General features: G+C 39.9%; 2 protein-coding genes across 2 annotated transcripts in view; one reads left to right on the top strand and one right to left on the bottom strand.

The window, feature by feature from the left end:
* The window catches only part of EMC6 (ER membrane protein complex subunit 6), a 175,490-nt gene that overhangs the window by 141,483 nt on the left and 13,109 nt on the right, over nt 1-20,898 (bottom strand). The window lies entirely within an intron of this gene.
* Nucleotides 487-19,212, top strand: LOC110837815 (excitatory amino acid transporter). Its single transcript, XM_022080363.2, has 11 exons — nt 487-1,036; nt 7,135-7,231; nt 9,032-9,230; nt 10,453-10,660; nt 11,352-11,415; nt 12,462-12,564; nt 13,314-13,440; nt 13,953-14,186; nt 15,132-15,326; nt 16,707-16,841; nt 17,701-19,212. The coding sequence occupies exons 1-11, from the start codon at nt 912-914 to the stop codon at nt 17,912-17,914; spliced, it is 1,701 nt and encodes a 566-aa protein (XP_021936055.1). The 5' UTR covers nt 487-911; the 3' UTR covers nt 17,915-19,212.

Raw genomic sequence — 20,898 nt, 5'->3', positions numbered from 1 at the left:
AATTAATACGGCCGTCTTCTGGACTGTTGTCCCGTGCAGTCTGAGAGAAGTTTACCAACGCTTCAGAGGTGTTTTCTGCGTCAACATCAGGGCCATGAGGGCCGCCATTGGGTCTAGTAGAAATTCAGCTACGTTTCAATAATCGCCCTGATGACGGAGACAGCAAACTCCTGTGAAACGCTGGCAAACTTGTGTCTCACTACCCGCAGCAACAACCCAGACGACAACCATCTTCATGTTGTCTTCGCCGTGAGAACATGAAATCTCAAATATTACCTCACTGATTTAAGATCGTCATTGCCCGAGCAAAGATCCAGTAGGAGCGAAAATAAAAACCAATGTGGCAACTAAGCGAGAGTCCCGCAGAGTACCCATTTCCTGCCACCATGCAGGTTGGTTTGGTTTAACCAGGTTTTCCTGGGGGGGAACAAAGTGCTATTATCTCATTGCCAGGATCCATCCTGCCTCGCTGCTCCGAGAACTCTGCAATCACTTGCTAACTTAGAATTTCCACCCACAGCAGAGGACACTCCCCTTCTCCAACAACTCGACTTCGAGTACTCATTCATATGAAGTGGCAGACAGCAGAAGCAGTTGAAGAGTGTTAGGTGGCACAGCCAGGACACCTGTGGGCTCGGCCCCTCCCCCACCCCCGCCAACCCATCTTTTCATTTAGAGTGTACGTGAATACTTCTGTTGCCGGACAGGAATTACAATCCCGGTAATTCCTCAACTGACAAAGCGGCCAGTACGGACCGAGGATGGCTCGCTCAGGACAACGCTGATGGACTCAGGCTTGGTTGCGGCGTAGCCGTGGACCCCTCGAAGTATTGACATGTGTGCCGCTACCTGCCTTCTAATATCGTGTGCGTACTGAGTACTGTGTTCAGTGTCCCACCTCACGGGTGGGGATGTCGTCCCTTGGGCATCAGCTCCAAGGGACGCTATCTGCCGTCGGCCGAGCCGTGAGCGTCCTCAAGAATTCAACGCAACTCGGTAAAGATGGCGGAGAGCAACACACCATCACCCCAGACGCGTAAGTACACTGGGGCACTGCTCTGGCGAATTCTAACCCACTTATTAATGCAATGCATGATTTTATTTAACTCATATTTCTCACTGAAGAAGTTATGTGTAAACTAACTCCAGGCAGCAAATCTCTTTTTAAAAAGCTTATACTCTCTACCTAGTGAATAATCATGAGGTTCACTGCTATACTCACAAAACGGTCCCCATTCTGAGCTGGATGAATCCAGATACAATCTCCCACCTGATTTCCTTCGGATTCATTTTAATATTATCTTCCTATCTAACCATAAGTCTTCCGAGTTGTCTCTTCCCTTCACGTTTACGACTAAGATCTTCCCTCTCATGAATGCTAAATACTCCGCCCATCCTACTCTCCTTGATTTGATAATTCTAAAAATCTTTGAGGTTCTCACGGCGGTGAAGATGTACACGTTGGACTTCTGGGTTGCAACGCCGTGTGGACTTGCAGGTAAATACAAATGTTCTGGAGAAACATGCTGTCTCCATCTTCCTTCCTTCAGCCAGGAATAAGGAGGTGGTATATTTCTGTGGCGTTAGTGCCAAATAAATCAACAGCAAAGTTCACAATAATTGGTGAAGAGTACAAATTACTGAGTTCTTCATTGTACAGTTTTCTCCAGTCTCCGACCACTTACCCCTTCTGGATCCAGACACTCTCCTTAGCATCTTGTTCTCAGACACTCTCAATTTGCGTTTCTCCCTTGTATAAGAAACCAAATTTCAAACCCATAAAAACTGGCAAAATTATAGTATGGGCAGAGGAAATTACTTAATGTAGTCAGACAATTTAATAGGAAAAACGAAATATTCGACAGTGCTGACAATAGTTGCTCATAGAGAAGGTCCCGAGCCGATTGCATCCACCTCCCGTTTTCACAAACCATCTTTCCAAAATCCATCTTGAGGATATCTTGTCATATCGTTCTCGATTTCCTAAGTGGACGTCCCAAGAGGTTTCCGTTCTAAAGTTATGTAGACCTACGCATTTCTTGTCTCTCCCATCACAGCCACATGTCCAGACCATCATAGTCTTCTAGATTACACTACCCAAAGTACCGACACTAAAGACAGAGACAGTATGTTCCTCTACAAATGAACACTGCGTCACAACCCAAACGACCAACATCGACAAATTCACCGCCGTGAAAACCTAAAATATCAGCTTTCGAACTGAGTAAAAACATTACACGGTTTCAGAATGTCTTAAATTATTCTTGCTTTCATGCTTAATTATTCGCAGCACGGGAACATGTTTAAAATCAGAACGTTATATCTCAATATTTTATGCAATGTATAAACTGTTTTACATGATTAACCCTTTCAATGAAACAGATAAGTTCGATTTTATCTTCATACAAAGTCGTATTTATATTAAGCCGATATGGAGGACATGACTGTGGCCGACAGAATTGTAACATGCACCACGAACACCAAATTTAATCAACATGCATTAAATAGTTTAGCAAGTAAAAATATCTTAGGCAAAGTTGTTGCATAATCATGTGAAATTGAGAGGACATTTGTGGCGAGGGAGGCCAGTTGCATCATGGCTGGGATCGCTTGCAGCTTCCCGCAGTGTCACATCCGCGGCTGTGACGACGATATCCCCTCGCGGAAGTCCCATAGTCAAACCCTACTTCATATTTACAGGCCCTCGAACTAACAAGCTGAACATTCTGATTGGCAGTTTTAATTTATAACTGTGCGCAGAAAGCCTCAAGAGAAATACACGTTTGCCGCTACACAGTATAGTCTGAGCTGCTAACAGCGTCGTTAAATGAACTGTAAATAAATAAATGCAGGTCTTTGCTTGTATGAGAGAACTAGTTGCATTACTGCGTGTTGTAAAAGTGTCATAGCCCAATTTGCGAAATAATGAAGTAAAACAGAATTAAATAAGATGAATCTCGGGCCCGTAAATTAGTATTACGACTGGAAAAAGTAACGGCAATTTAGTTTATCTCAAACGTGATGTTGGCAGCACTAAAAAATATGGCGGAATATATGAAGCATATTCTTCACTCTTTCACGTCTTTACGTTTCACTGTATTTTAATTACTGCAACAAGTATTACTTCAGCATTAATTTAATGCACACAAAAAACAACAAAGATCTGTGATCTAATTTTTATGGCCCTGTATGAGCCACAGAAAGTTTTCCGAATGAATTGAAAGATTCAGTGGCGGACGAGTGATGATTAAAAAGCAATGTGGGTTGTTAGCTCAACGATCAGTGTATCCGGGACAACCAAACAATCGGCAATGATGAAATTATATCTTAAATGTTCATAATCAGGTGAACAAAGTAGTGCAAAAAGCAACTTAAGGGCCGATCGAAAACATTTCATTATGGAAACAGGAAACATGTGAACCGGTCAAGCATTGAAAAGCATAGTAATTACTTGAAACATAACTCTTAACTGTTGTGAGATTAGTCCCTCAAAACATAACACACCTTTAATTTCTTTCTCATTTTCGCACCGAAGCACGCCACAGAGTAACACACAAGTAATTCAAAAATGAGTGGGCGTTGGTTCCTTATTATAAAACACGTCGGTCTGAAAGTAATAATGAAAATGGGAAACTTCTTAAATCTGATGATGGAAATTTCTTGCACAGAACAACAAATTATATTCAATCGTGAAATCACCATCAGCATCCGAGAAGCAAACAGGATATGAAGCTATAGACATCATGAGTCCACAACACTAGTAGTATTATTATAAATATCGTGTTCTGGGACCACTACTGCGGTCAGGGCCAAAGAAGTCGGCGACAGCGATTACTACACGGAATTTATACTGGCTTTGCACGGCAAAAACAACAAAAGAAGCCGTGAAATGTTCACAATTTCACCTAGAGTCCTAATCAGAAGACCGCAGAGGCTTCAAGTCACTATTTGACAGAGCGGCTCTAATAAACGACATGCAGAATCTCGCCCAGAGCGACTATTTCCTGCTCGCATTCCTGAAGTACGGCAATTCTAATGAGGAAAGCAGTTTCCCAGCGACGAAAAAATCTGTACAATATACGAGGTGCGATCGGAAAGTTTCTAGACTGTGTCAATAGCGGGCGAACCGGATGTAGTACGAGCTTCTGTCTTTAGGGGGTGCGGCCTACATTCATAGTGAATCAGTGTGCCAGCCGGCATCATCGAATTAGCATTTGTTTCTTAGTTACGGGCGTTTTGGTAGTGCATTACACCGACCCTCCTGCGATTTCGGAATGGCGTGTGCATCAAATTTTGCCAAAGACTCGCCAAAACGGCTACGGAAACCTATGAAATGCTAAAGCAAGCATTTGGGGAGTCCGCAATGGGTCGTGCACAAACTTTTGTGTGGCATTCACGTTTTATAAATGGCCGAACCTCTGTCGATGATGACGAGCGTTCTGGACGACCATCTTCGAGCACAACGCCCGAAAATGTTACGAAGATTCGGCAGGCCATTCACGAAGATCGACGTCGTACCATCAACGACTTGTGCGACATTGTTGGGATAGGCTATGGGACCTGTCAGCTGATTCTAAAGGAATAACTCCACATGTGACGCATCATGACAACGCGCCAGCGCACACCGCCCTCAAAGTTTGGCAGTTTTTGGCCTCAAACACCATGGCCGTCATCCCGCACCCTCCTTATTCGCCGTGTGACTTCTTCCTCTTCCCAAAGATGAAAATTCAGCTAAAGGGAAGGAGATTTGAGACGATAGAAGAGATTCAGGCAGAATCGCAGATGGTGCTTGACAGGCTGACAAAGAAAGATTTCCAGGGATGCTTCCAGGCTTGGCAGCGGCGCTGGGATCGTTGTGTTCACTCCCAGGGGAACTACTTCGAGGGTGATGGATAAATTTAATACCTGAGATAAGTGTACGGGTTTTCATAGGCGCAGTCTAGAAACTTTCCGATCGCACCTCGTATGTCGTCAACTTGAACACGAAACATCTGCTGTGGTAGGCGCGGCCACTAACAAGAAACGCGGTTACTTGCTTTCCTTTCGCATTAACCGCTTTAAAAAAACTGTCAGTTCCAATGTCCTAACTAAAAGTCAAAATAAAATCGCATTTTAATTTTTGTGGTGAATGAGATTATATATACGAAATATGTGGCACGTATGTGCAATAAGAGATATACGTACAAAATTTTGGTCGGGAAATGTCAAGTAAAGAAGCAATGAAATGCGATAATACATAAATTTATACTAGACAGTAGACTAGATTTATTTGGTTAGGTATGTGGTCTACTAGTTGGATTCTGAGATCACTATAATAAGTTTTCGGTTTCCTTAAATCAAACTTTAGATTTTTCAAATAGTAGTATTTACCATGTCAGTTATCACAAATTACCAGACGGTGCAGCTAAATTACTATCCCCTAATCACTACATCCTCATTAATATGGATACGAGTTCAGATTGCTAATTTAATAACCATGAATATCCAGATCATCTTCTAGCCTCAGATCTGGTCTGAGTCAGGCTAAATCAGGAGGCCCAACAAATGGGTTTTCCGTCCTCTTGTTCCCGTTTTTAAATAGTGACGAAAGTAAAATTCAGTTTTTGAAAATATGTGACTTTCTGATTTTATAATTTAGGCGATGTACAAAATCCAAAAGAACAATTTTACGCATATTCTTTTCTGTATCCGGTTACTGAAGTCTGAAAGTTCACAGTAACCGGAATATAGTAATAATAAAACATCTGCCGAAAATCAACTTAATGTCCTACTTCCGAAGACTGTGCTTTATATTCTCCGTCGATTACCCTGGTCCTCCAGGTTGGGGGTTGGGCGTAAGGCTAACAACCTTTCACCGTGGAAAAAAGCATGGTTACGAAAATATTAACTAAGCCTCGTATCCCAGGACAGGGTCCGGTGGAGGGCTTTGGTTAATTCGGTGATGAAACTTCGGGTTCGGTAAGCCATCTAGTTAGTTAGTTAGTCGATTTTGTTATTTAGCACTTTTGCTCCGGGCAGTATTATGGAAGTTCCATATCAAGGTCAAATCTCGGCGCATTGAACGCTAGCTTTATCGGCCCTAGTGTTGAGCCACTGCCATCCACTCTCATGCTCACAAAATTTTCGTTCATGTTAGTTCTAATGTTATCTGTCAATATTTTTTCGATCTTCCACGTAGACGTTTCCACTCAAAAGCACAAACCTCGTTTTACCCTCCTCATTCAATCTCCGAGCATTCCACTAACTTAACAAATTACAGACTTTTGTGATGTTGCGCCTTCCAGACACGCGGAAGTTGGCCGACGTTTGAGAGGTGCTTATTGCCTCCATAGCTTTAAACTTATACGAGACTACATGACTCAAAATCCCAAAAGTCTGTAGTCTTCAAAACTCGCCGCCATGAAAACTTGAAACCTCACTTCTTAGCTGACGTCTAAAAATCACTAAATTCATCATGCGACATGCCAAACTGCTCACTTAATTTCTCCTTCTAAAGAACAAATGTTACGTGTCCATGGAGAACAGTCATTCTTGTAAAGTTCACAGTCGCTCAGACAGTAAGGAAATGGAAATAAATGGTCATTATTACATTCACAAGAGCCCGCCACCAGACCTTATCCTGAAACAGACGAATTTAATCCATATTCTAACACCCTACTTCTTTTAAGATCTATTTTAACATTCTTGTCCCATGTCTCCGAAGTGGTTATCTTTCCTTCAAATTTTCAGAGTAAAATTCTCTCCCAAAAGTTACGTGTTCCGTCCATATTCCCCTTGATTTGATCATCCTAACAGTATGTGGTAAGGAGTACAAATTACGAAACTCGTCTTCATCCAATTTTCTCCGTTCTGTTACATTCTCTTTCTTAGATTCAGTTACTCCCTTTACCAGTTAAACTTATTACACAATTCATTTTTGTTTCTGTTAGCATCGTTCCTCTTAAAACAAAGTCGCATTAAGACTCGTACATTTTGTAAATGTTGAAGAAATTAAATGGGTACTCATAGGCACTTATTAAGAAGCAACTATATTCCTATCACGATAATTACTTTTTATTCACATTACTGAAAACAAATCGACATTTTACGACGTAGCTAACAATACTGCTAAGAGAAGGCATGCTTTTATTACAGGACGGACATGGGATCTGGTGAAGATGACGACAAACAGGAAGTCTTCCAGAGTCACGTGATTAACATGGACACGTCTACCAAGACAAAAGTTGACTTGGTAAGTGCCGTTTGGTATACGACCTTAATGCTACAATGATCTAGGTGCCTGTCTTCTGCTATTAACATAGGCCTATACACTTTTCAATCAAACTACTGATATTCTGATATGGAGATCTGTACAAAAGATCACATTTTTTCGATTTGAAGATGGCTGTCTTCTGGATTGTAGCACCGTATAGTCGGCTAGAAGTATACCGACGTTTCAGAGATACTTACTGCCAGACTACATACTCACCGCCGTGAGAACCTCATATTCTACTTATTTCAAGTTGTGTTCAAGTGCTATCTTTTTATGCTATCCACGTACTTTTTTGTTATTAAGCTTTTCATTCTACAAATTAAGCGGCCTTGGCAAACCCGTATATAGATGTATTATTATCTATGTCCAGAATAATCAAATGCCAAATGATATATAGCATAAAATAAATCATTAAAAACCCAAATTCAAGCCGATTTGCAAATGGTTTCGCTCTTAAAATCACGTGTTAGAAGCAGTAGCTAAAAGGGTCCCGGCTGGGATTCGAACAGAGTCCTTAACGTAAATTCGAATCGTAACTGTTGCTTCATTCTGTTCGAAAGACAATATTAATAAGAAAGTTACTAACAAATAACCACATAATAATAATAAAATTATTGTCAGTAATGCTTTATGCAATACCAAAATATACTACAAAATTGTTATGCACACGGAAAATATAATACGTAAAATATTTCTGCCACCCACATCGCATAGCAATACCTACACATGATATTACGTCTGTTGAGTCATTTGCTACACTGAAATGTTGATTTCGTAAATGAACGAGGGAACGGTTCATTCATCACACAGCAGTAACGTTGCACATTATTCATTATCCTGAAGAGACGTATCCTGTTGTGTAATCTGATATGAGTTTCGTTTGGCGGTCTAAGGTGTGTTCCTTGTGCGCTTGGAAACTGAGACCGTTGGTTCGAATCCCACTCAAGGCATAGATGTCCTGTGTACAGGTAGAGGCCTTGCAACGGGCTGATCACTCGTCCAAGGAGTCCTACCAAATGTCCAAAAAGGTCAGGAAACTTCTAAAAGAGGCGGCCGAGACCCAAATGGGTTGTAGAGCTACAGGGAAAAAATTATTTTGGTTTACATAACAAATGTATTATATATTAATTATGTATTAATGATAACTACGTTATACTTACAACATGTGTCGGTCTAACACGTGATCATCATCAGGTGACAGGCGATCATGATAAGAAGTAAGGGCCTGTGGTACTTAACGTTGGCGAAACATGTCATGGCTGCAAAGCAGCTATCACTAATACGTAATTATTATATAATAAACTCATTTTGCAGGCGTAAATAACACTTGTGTTACAACTATTTTGTAATTAGGCTGTTGTATTGTTTTTTACTTGTATATATTTGTATATATTCGAGTTGAAACCCGAAACATTTGAATGACAAATTCGTATTTAAACAGAAGAATACCAAAGCCGATACAATTGGTAACCGAAGTAACGTTCCGGTCGAGTTCAAAGCACTCCTGCTTCATATTCGGGGTGTCCCGCATTCAAATCTCGACCTAGACTCTGGATATCTAGATTTTGGATTTTAGCAGTTCAACTCGGCCTCTCCAGGCAAATACCGGAATAGTACCTCGAATTAGTCTCATCTTAAATTAGATCATTACAGCTTCCTCTCACATTCGTTCTGGTTTATACATAATTTGATCTTGTGATTCGCTGTTAGCATAACCGTTATCTAAGCCATAAATGAAGAAGTAACAAGATGAATGGAGCGTGATGCGTTTCTTTGCAGGTGCTGGATTGGGTGCGAACCAACCTTCTCCTCACACTCACAATCGGCGGGGTGCTGGTCGGCGTGGTAATTGGGTTTCTGGGTCGCCTCGCCACCTTTTCTGACGAATCCATAATGCTCATCTCCTTCCCTGGCGAGATCCTGATGCGACTGCTCAAGATGTTCATCCTTCCTCTTATCATCTCTTCACTCGTCGCAGGTGATCTTCGTTAGCCATTCGTCAAGAAATTTCCGGCTTAATCCATTCCACAGGATCTAACTTCAACCCTACGTATCTTAATGCTGTTCTCACAACTACCTCCACCTCTTCCTTGTGATTATCCGACTAAAATTTTGCACGCATTTCTAATCTCTCCCATGCGTACCAAATCCTCCCTAGTTTATTCGCTATAATATTTGGCGCAGAGAACAGTTATAAAGTTTTTCACTGTGTAATTTTCTCCGCCCTACTGCTACTTTTTTTAGTTCTAATTATTCTCCTCGGCACAACCTTCGTTAAACACACTCAGTTTATAGATTCATCCATTTAAACGAAAGAAAGTTTCCCACACATTAAAAAACCGGGTATATTAACACTTTCGTGTATTTTAATGTTCTAGATTTCTAGAAGGGAGAAGAGAAGATAAAATATTCTCAGCTGAATGGTAGCAAGCATTCCCCGAAGTAAATTATGTTAATTTATGAGTGACTGTAATTTTGAATTGTTACCGTTGTACCCAAATATAATACCTACTACATTTTCTAGAGATGTATTAACCGACTTTAAGACATGATTTTATACTATATTCTGGTGACAAAACGTAAATATACACTTGGGTTCGTCTACGTCTGCACCTAGCCATACCTCATTTCTAGCGGAATATCTATGCTTTGTGCAACGCGAAAAATTATTATGGTGTTCACAAGAGCTTGTTACTTGTGCCTGTCCGGAGTCAGATTAATCCAGCCCCTCTAAAGTAGTCTTCCCTTCAAGTTTTTCGAACAAAAGTCTCAGAAATACAAAAACAATTTTTATAATTACGAACCTTCAGTTTTCATCCTATAATTACTATTCTCTGAGCAATATTTATTGGCTTTCTGCTATAAAATATCACAATTTACAATATACTTATAAACATGGTGTGAAGGCATGAAGTGAATTCAAGTCGGTCGAGACAGCGTCTGGTGGTGGGCTCTAGAGAACACGATAAAAAATTTCAGGCAGGAAATTTCTTGACCAACTGAAATTCTCAAGATGTGTTCTGCACTGTGGAGTTGATCAATCAGTCAGACATAGACCTTGCGTTTACACCTAATGTGATACCAACAAAATCTAAATGTCTATTGGCAATGATTGTAATTTGGCCTCCAAATTTTTATAACCCGTCAGCTGTAACACTGCAGTGGTGATTGCAAACGTCCTCGTGTCCTTGTGTTGGTAGGCATGGCGCAGTTGGACGCCCAATCTTCGGGTCGCATGGGTTCGATAGCCCTCTTGTACTACATAGTCACCACTATCCTGGCGGCCATCGTGGGCATCTTCATGGTGCTTGTTATTCACCCAGGGGACCCGAGCATTAAGACGCACGTAGAAGGAGGATCCACTGACACAAAAGTGTCTACACTGGACGCCATTCTGGATATAATAAGGTCTGAATCACGTTTAAAGTGACTAATACTTCATACACAAGCTCTCTGAAGCTGGCTGGCTCATCAGGCTATGTGACAGTAGATGAACAGAAGCGTACAAAAATCAGCCGCCATTGTCGGTCAGTTTAATCCACGGCTTCTTACGGTGGACATCCTGGTTTGTGCCCTAACTCAGTCCATGTGGAATCTGTAACGCATAAAGTTGCATTCGGACAAATTTTTCTCAGAATATTTCGGATTTCCCTGTCCGTATCAATTCACTGCTGTTTCATATTTACCCATCTATCATCCCGGGGGATGAACAATTGACCCAGTAAGACGACCAACTGCATCGAGACAGTCTCAGCCAATTGTAACAACAACAATACTATTCTATATCATATGGATGGATAAATGTTTGCACAGAAGTATCAACCGGTTAAATTATGTGATATTCAGATTCTCAAGGCACCGTCAGTTAACCTGGCGTGTAAGTTCTCTTCGTTTTCTGAACTTACCTTGGCCAGGCGAATTAAGTTTGAAATAAATGCAAAATGAGGAAACTGAATAAAATATTCTGTATTTCAAGGAAAATTTCAAGTATGTGAGGATATGATAGTGCGGGAAACACACGCGGGAGACCGCAACCTAAGTCTAACTCTTCTTGTAGAAATGAAGAGAAATAATTATTTGATGTATTTCTTTTACACAGAAACCTGTTTCCGGACAACTTGATGCAGGCATGCTTCCAGCAGGTGCAAACCAGTTACAAAAAGGTGATGAGTATGTATACATTACGCACTGCACTTCCTACATACAATTAATTCATCGCCTAGCACACACGTAACAAACAGCTTCCGCGGTGTTATGGTAAAATAAACAAACACTGATTTACCATTAAATTCAGATTTAAAAAAACTAAAGGGTATATGACCCATACTTTCTGTTATTTATCGCCGTGGCGCCGTAAGGTAGATACCAAATACGTCGCTTTGTTTATTAAATCTAGCGACAAAACTGCAGTGGAAAAGTTCGCTTCGTGCATTATATTCCTACAGTACGGTATCCTAATATCCAGCAGATACTGTAAAGACGACGGAATAAAACCGGGAAACAATTATTTTACAGCAGTCACAAATATGTTTTTCTCATCGTTAATAAAACGATTTCAAGCAGCAAAGTCCTCCTTAAAAGTCATAGAGTCGCTCAGCTACTCAATAAATTACACGCCCTTTATAGGAACCGAAAATTTGTTGCCTTGAACAAAAGAACCCACTTGACCCAATCCTGAACCACATGAGTGGAGTTTACTTACACACTCAAGCTATTTCTTTAACTGGTCTACTCTGAACAATGCTATCTGCGTAACAAACACAACTAAACTTTATAAAAATTAAGAATTCTGAACGTAAAAGCATAATATATATTAATATTTTGGGGTTTAAAAGATACTTTCACTTACTAAACTTTGTTATATCTTTCTATTCCACAAACTACACACCCTGTTCATAAAATTCCTGTATTTTTTTTATAATAGTGTGAACTCAGCGGATCAAAACCAGAATTTAAGCCTTCTGTTTCACTTTTTAATGGTTCAGTGGTATTCCATACACTTGAAGACCGATCAGATAAAATGCGTCTTTAGCGAGATCCAGCTTTCTGAACTAATTTAAAAATCCGTCAGTATAATGAAAACAATCACTCGAAGTGATAAGCCTACTCACGAAATGTCTATATCAAACACGCCGTGGGCAAGGTGTTGGCTCGAAAAACCGCGATGTAATGTGATCAGTTCCTACACTAATGTTCTCTGTGTGCACAGGTAAATAAGCCACTAGTGTTCCACGAGCCTAACTCTTCTGATGATTCGCCCGGCTTCATCCTTAAACCGCAGCTAGTCTACAAGGACGGCACCAATGTCATGGGTGAGAGCTCTGTTTAAACCTTCAACTGAGATAACGTCTTATTTGTCCGGTTAAACACTTCTATATTTATACTTCTTTACATTGCTCCAGACACATCCGATCTCACGCGGAGTGAATATCTGAAATCAGTGCCATTTAAGGCGATTTTCGAGTTTCTGTGGTAAACTACTGATGTGAGACGTAAGGTTCCCATGGGGGTAGGAATGATGATTTTATCGGTTTCAGCGCCGTGTAGACTCGTAGGAAGATGCCAACGCTTCGGAGTAACATACTGTCTCCATGTTTGGGGCTTACAGGGCTGCAGATAGAGACAGTACGTCTGTCCGAAACGCTGACTCTGCATACGATTCCACGTGGCGCCAAACCCCAGAAGAACAACATTACTGCAGTATCCTTAGTACGCCATGTAAAAATACCGTCTTATAAGATACTTTGATAAATTCCGTACCAGATGAGGCTCATGATTCACTGAAAAATCAATATTTCATAAAGTATTTATTGACAGATTGTCGAGGTTCAAGTTTTTTTACGGCGGTGAAAATCGGACTGTGGTCTTCCCTATTATGCAATCGCGTAGCCTTAAACGTAGTTACTGATGTTTCGAAGAAACACATCGCCTCCTTTATCAGTGTATAAATGATCGTTAACTAACATCACTTTACCAGTATTAAGTCTGAATCAGTATTATTTCCGTTTGATACAGTAACCATGTCAGAGCCGCCTCCAGTAAGTTACTGTACTCGTTGCAGGAATGATCGTGTTCTGTCTGGCATTTGGACTCCTGGCAGGACAGATGGGGACCAAAGCCAGGCTCATGGTGGATTTCTTCGTTGTGCTCAATGATATTGTCATGAAGTTGGTGGGTGTAGTCATGTGGTAAGGATTATTTATAATATATTGATATGAAAAAGTGTACAGACTTTTGATATTTACTGTAAACTGGTAACTTTAGGGCAAGCTTAAGTCCCTTATTCGGCAAGTTTAAAACATCATTTTCATACACAGGTAATTCTTGATTTTTTGTTATTTGGAAAGTCGAGGCTTACTAATTCGTACGGTTATGAAAAGTTCGTCTTTATTTTATCGGTACGTTTTCGTGTTAAATTTTAAAATCTTAATTTTACAATTTCAGTCAATAATTTTTCTTACAAAACAACAAAGTAAATGTTAACTAATTTCCTCACTGACATCGGAATGACATGGTGCACACATAAGTTCACTACTACAAGAAATCAACTGTTGCAAACGTAATCAGAATAAAAGTATCACCTTTGAGTCCAGACTTCTTACGATGGCAAGCATGAAAACTTCGAATTGAAAGGGAAGCACAGATACGCCACTCTCTTTGACTATAAAACTGTCGATGAATGCGTTGTGTCTGTGTGCAGGTATTCTCCATTCGGGATCCTGTGTCTGATCGCGGGGAAGATAATGAGTATTGAGAATCTAGCGGCCACCGCACAGCAGCTCGGCCTGTACATGATCACCGTCATACTCGGTCTGTTAGTACACGCCCTCATCACTCTGCCTAGCATCTACTACATGTTCACTCGCAAGAACCCAGCCGTCTTCTTCCAAGGAATGCTGCAGGCGTGGGTGACCGCATTGGGCACTGCTTCAAGGTAACCCTTCAGAAACACGCAAACATCTCGAGAAAATTGCATAATGAGTAGCTTCAACATTAGAATATTCACTGTTATCAGAATTATCAAAGCAGAAACGATGACTGACGGGTGAGAAAAGAGAAATCACACAGAATTTAATTTGAAAACGTGAACGGAGGTAATGTCGGAACTCTGGGAATAATCGGAGGCTAATATTAAAACAGATATTTGAGAGATAAGTTGTAAAGAAAGTTGTTGACTAGGCTGAAAGCAAAACAAAACATAAGTTATCGATAACGACGAAAGATCAGAATTATCGTTTTCTGAATTGTAATGTGCGAATATGCAATTTCTTGAAAAAATTCGCGGCACACCAGTTACGGAACTCTGTTCTAACCTACAGTTACTTTTAGATACTTTAGCGCAGGGATTAAATAGAACGCTGGTACATTAATAACAACTCAATTTGATTGCTCATTCTTAAGATGCTAACCAACAGCTACAAAGGCCAATTTCAGAGACATAAAAAAATAGACACAAAGAACATAAAACAATAAAGAACAAGTAAAACACAGCAAATCTAAATACATATAATCGATCTGAACATTCTCTCGTATCGAGAAAATGTCCTCAAAAATCTGCATGTTATTTTCAGCAATCACGCAGATATGTGGAGGATTATATTTCGAAGCACTGATCATGCTGAAAATTAAACAATTTTCTTATTTACCTTGTAGGCACACGAATACCAGGAGTGTCCATGATGGAATGGCAAGAATCAAGCATTGAAATTTCGTCATCTATAATAAATTGTCCTGAATTTAAACTATTTAAAATCAAATCATAATATATCAAATATAAACACAACAATAATAATAATGTATCCGCTGTAATGCTTAGTTACATTAATCATGTAAAACTCCAGACATCTTAAACTCAGCAGCGCAAATTATGTGCTTGCAGTGCTGCCACCCTGCCCATTACATTCCGCTGCCTGGAGGAGAACAACAAGATAGACAGCCGTGTGACACGATTCGTAGTGGCAGTTGGTGCCACAGTCAACATGGACGGCACTGCGCTGTACGAAGCTGTCGCCGCCATATTCATAGCCCAGATGAACGGCATCCCTCTCGGAATCGGAGAAGTCATCACAGTCAGGTAAAGAAACGAAGAGCGTAAGGGATAAAGCAAAATTTCACTGAGATCTTCCGGGTTGGGCGACACGTTTCTACGAAAAGTTGGTGGCGTCACAACCTAAAAGACGTCGACATCTTCACCACCCTGAGAACCTCAAATTATAGAAAGTAAATGTTAATTACTTTGCTGTGGAAATCAGCGAAACAGAAGGTCAAAGGTGAAACCCCAACTGAGGATCGAAATTGTCATAAAGAGCTGGCCGGTGGGACATGTCCTTCGTCCAGTAATCCAATGGCTTGAACAGACGTCAAACTGCTGGTCTGCGCACACTTCTACGCTTTGCACGATGCAAAGAAACGAGAAGTAACATGATGACCTATAAGGAATGTTAGCTTTCCTTAACAAACATTTTAGCCCTCTGAGCTTCTACAAAACGGTATAAGCAATACTTTGCAAAGTAAATACCAATTGAGGTGAATACTAAGCACATGTCATATTTTCAAAAATGGTCAAACTTGGCGTCCGTTCGCCTGAAATACTGGCACAACAATTGTCGAATTTTCCTAACATAAGACTCACATTCTGCCTTCAACAGAACTTTTCAAAATTTGGGTGCGGCTTATGTTCGAGAAAATACGTGTATGACGTATTTTAAATCAAATTCCCTCCCGAATATAATGTAATAATTTACCAAAATTAAAAAAAAACGTTCTTCAAGGCTCAAGTAATTTTAATTTTCCAGGTACAAAAAATTGTGGAACAAGGAAAAAAAGTGTATGCTTTTACAACCCAGAGAATATCAATTCGTTTTGGATAAGAATACAAGTGCAAATCAAAGTCATTCATCATGTTGTTGTTGTTGTCATTATTATTATTATTATTATTATTTAGCACTGTCACCATAAGCAACTTCATATTTTTGATCTGTTTGTTTCTGGCTCATTAATCAACGTCGTAATATCCCACATTACGTGGAGTCGAAAGATAGGACGATTAGTGAATAATAAATGAACTGGAAACGATCGTCAAGAATGTGACTGTGATCTACTATTAGGGCACCATCTCGGCATTTTTCCCATGACGGGATTGAGAAAGACCACAAAAATCACAATCTTTCTCGCCGGTCTCCGGGCCGACATTTTAACTCATTCAACTTCATTTTCTTGTATTTTTATCCCTTTCTCCTTCCTAAGGTCTTTCGACGCCGCAGACAGAGTCTATTCTTCACTTCTGCATTTTCCGTGTTCTTTTTTTAATTTTTTTATCAAAACAAGCTGTGGGAGTGCCTATGTCAAACGCCATTATCATCTCGGAACAGCGAAAACCCGCGGGCACACACCCATCCGTGTCCTAAATCAGCTGTCTGTGGCCGTACTAAGGCGAAAGTGTTTGTTTCTTTAGCTTGACTGCGACATTGGCGAGTGTGGGGGCAGCATCCATCCCTAGCGCAGCCCTCATCACGATGCTGCTGGTGCTGTCAGCTCTAGGTCTGCCAACCTCGGACATTTCACTGCTGTTCGCCGTCGACTGGCTGCTGTAAGTATGCCGCCTATGGCGAAGTCACGTCAACGAAAATAACACTAGCGACACTTAAACGGTTGTCACCTGTTGAGGATGATGTAACCCGTGGGGAATCCTGGTTTAGAAGTCAGGTCGTGCAGAAATTCAATATTATTAAATTTCTCCAACAATCGCGCACCACAGTGCTAAAGCATTTCAATAATGAAGATTTCTGTCTTCTGGGTTCTTGCGCTGTGTAGTCTAGTCGATGTTTACCAACGTTTCAGAGGTCATACTGCCTCCGTCATCAGGGCGATGAATATCGACCAGACTACACAGCGCAACAACCCAGAAGACAGAAATCTTCATACTCACCGCTGTGAAAACCTCAAATCTCTCAATTTCGATAATAACAGTAATAATAAATTTGTTCCTCACGCCACCTCACTTAGGTCGTTCTTGCGCAAATGTGATCCCGGTTCATTTTTGCTTCCCAGTCCATTCTTGTGCTGTTATTAAAGATCACTGTAGCGTCTTCGTCTTACATAACAATGTCGTCCAACAATGACCATAGATATTTTTGCTCTAATATAATCCAAGGTCATAATAGCCAGACCGGAGAAATGTCCTCTGACAGCAACAAACAGTGAAATTCACTTCCTGATATGGCTCTCCTAATTTCATTCTGAATATTAACATATGTTTGTTGTACTTTCGTAACCACGTTCACACTCAACGAATCTCTTACAAAGAGGCACCGTAGATACATCCAGCCAGTGCTGAAGTTAACAATACATATAGATTTACAGTCCGTGGTGATTACGCACAAGGAAAACGTTACATGGAAATATTTTACTTTAGCCATGTTTCAAAAGGGAATGCTGTGTTGCTTTAGGGACCGCCTTAGGACTTCCATCAACGTACTCGGCGACGCGTATGGAGCAGGAATAGTGTACCACCTGACGAAAGACGACTTAGCCCGGATGGACGCCGATCGCGTCCTGGATACCGTAGACAGTGGCTTGGTGGCCAACGTCAAAACTTCCGAGACAGCCGACAGCATTGTTAGTCGGCCGACGCCTGCAGGAAGCTCCGAGACACAGATATGACGGCGCCTCAGTCGAACAATCGACGTCCTTCCAGTAACGACTAGAAAGACTAACGAATTGCTAACAGCATATTATAATTAGCGTAGGAAAATTCACGTTTGATGTGACAGTTATATGGTGGAAAAGCCAAGGTATTATTACAAACCACTGTATGGGATGAATTAATTATTCTAAAATACAATACAATATTCATTTTTAGTTGTGTAGTATATTCATTAATGTAACTACGGTAATATTATGCTTTTAAGTATAGTTCATCAACACGCATGGAACGCATATTTCTTGCAAAGGAGGTAAATTAGGTCCAGCAGGTTATGGACTATAAGATAATTTTGTTATACCAAAGCCATATCTTTAATCATACATTTAACAACTATGGCACCCTCATAATGTAGCAGGTAAAGTTTAGTTTTAGCTATTTACTAAAAAATAACACCTGTATCGGTATAATTCTAATAAATATCTATATAATGAATATTCAAATTATTATTTCGTAGCTTGCTTTATATCACAAAAATTTAGTGCTGTAGAGTATACATATCTCGAGCATATTAAGTACAAAAAAAGTAAGCATATTATTATATAAAAAATTTAATTACATTGTTCAAATAAATAAACATCCTCAACAAACAAGTGGATTACAGCTTTCTGAAGCGCAATTAATGTATTAAAACCAAATATGGAATAAAATGGCCCAGCGTCAAATCAAGTTATAAAATAATTAGTAAAAGTACTCCACATAGCCCATGTAATCATGTCATAGTTTTAAGTGCTATATATTTTAAATGTTTATGCAATATTATATAACGTTGCATGGTTTTAGCCGTAGTTTAGTTAACTTGAGTAATGTTTAGTTGAAGCATCGTGTGTATCTTCGTAACACAGCACTCAGTTTCTTAAAATGGAGACAGGCTCAATGGAGCAAAGTTACCCAAGTGCCGTGTGTGTTTCATATTATTCCATATCATTTAAAGGATATTGTTACGTGTGTAACCCGCAAGTTAGAACCAAAATGGAAGTGAAAGTCCACTGTCATGACGTATAAATCCCCCCTCCAGAACATCACGCCATACAGTGACATAAAAGATACGTTTAAAAATTACTTCATTATTAAATACTTAGATTTTAGTGTTATAATTTTATTGGTAATATTATGAAATCTAAACAATATTTATAGGATTTCACATCTTCTAAACCGATTAATCTTCGGTAGATTTTGTAGAATTTCTATTACTATTGTTAATGTTTCAGCAGTGCCTGTGTAAGCCAAAATGTGGAAATAAACATTTGAAGTGTGATCAAGTTTAATTTACTTTCCACAACATAACTAAATAACTGACACTGCGGTAGCAGAATCCGCCGATGTACATGAATCTGAGTTCCATCCGACCTCACAACCAACTGCCCGAAGCACCAGCTTACTGCAATACCCCCCCCCCCCTCCTCGTCGAATAACACGTTCCCTGTCAAATATAGCTCCTTCACAACGTTCGTAGCAACCTACAAGTCTACACGGCGACACCACCCAGAAGACGACAATCGACATGTTCACCTCCCCGATAACCCCATATTTCAGAACGAAAATAATATTCTTTCCGAAGTAAGATTTGAGGTTCCTGAGGCGGTAAATGTGAAGATGGCTGTCTTCTTGGTTCAGCGCCGGGTAGTCTGGTAGAAGTCTACCAATATTGCAGAAATCCTTGCTGCCTCCAACATCAGGGCTATGAGCGATTCATGGGGGTATTATACTTAGTCTCTCTGAGCACCGCTCTTTTGGAGATGCGCTGTCTCTCGCCTTCCATTTTACATATTAGACAATTTTCAGGTCATTTTACAGTAAATTAAAATTTCCTTGGTTAACAAAAATAACACAATTATAATCTGCCCAATCCAAATGATCGTCTGCGCATGTGCGTTATTGACCTAACCTAATATAACCTTAATCAACCTAACTGAACTTAATGATAATATAAATTAACAGCAGCTAACGAATCGATTACGAAGAGCTGGCCATAAGACGGTAAGAGAGTGATGTACCTACAGGCCTACCTCATATCTGGCCCTTAACCTTAAATCAAAAGGGTGCAGTTTCAGGAAACTTCTTTTCATTTGCCGATATTAACATAAATGTCACTGAATTGTTTTAGCATCATATTTCCGACTTATTTTACATAAAAATCAATCATATCACTTAATTCCAAATCCAATAAAGAAAACATCCCCCTTAAGTTGCAGCACTCCATCTTAAGTATAAAAAATTAGAAAATTTTCCAAAACTAATATACCCATATCTGGTCCAGGTACCTTACTATCTCTAATAGCGCTGCACTGGTCCAAAAACATGATTTCTCCTAAGACAGGAGAAACTTAAGAGTCTAAGGGTGGGAAATTCCCGTATAAGGTATTGTATGATTCAGTTATGGGCATATCTCAGAATTTAAATAATAATCTTTCTTACGCGACAATCTAATAAAATCTTATTTTATTAAGTCCTAAAACTCTAAATACACACACACACACACACACACACACACATATATATATATATATATATATATATATATATATATAAATTTGATTGAAATAAATGTCATACTCGAAATCAATGAACTCACATTTAACTAACAAACTTCATTCAACTGCAGTTAACAGCTTCTTAAAGATTATTCTCTGACCATTGTCCTCTCTATTTTGGATCCATTTTCTAAACCATTCAACTACACTCATTAGATACTCTTCAGATAAGAACCAGTAAAATAGATTTGTATCACCAGCAGGTACACGAAGTATGTACAGCAGACTACTCAGAGACTCCAAATCCAACCAATCACAAACAAGTCTCGATACGCAGTGTCAGTGATCACGTGTTAATGCTGTCACCTTGATCCGTTTACACGTGTGAACAGACACGTGGTGTGTTGTAGGGGCAAACCAAAGATTTAGATAATTCTGCCATGTATGCACACAATAAACGTATTCAAACT

The sequence above is a fragment of the Zootermopsis nevadensis genome, unplaced genomic scaffold (assembly GCF_977971745.1).
Source record: "Zootermopsis nevadensis isolate Lab colony 2312 unplaced genomic scaffold, Znev_1.0 Znev_ptg000061l, whole genome shotgun sequence".
Lineage (NCBI taxonomy): Eukaryota > Metazoa > Arthropoda > Insecta > Blattodea > Termopsidae > Zootermopsis > Zootermopsis nevadensis.
This window is presented reverse-complemented; position numbering and strand designations above follow the sequence as displayed.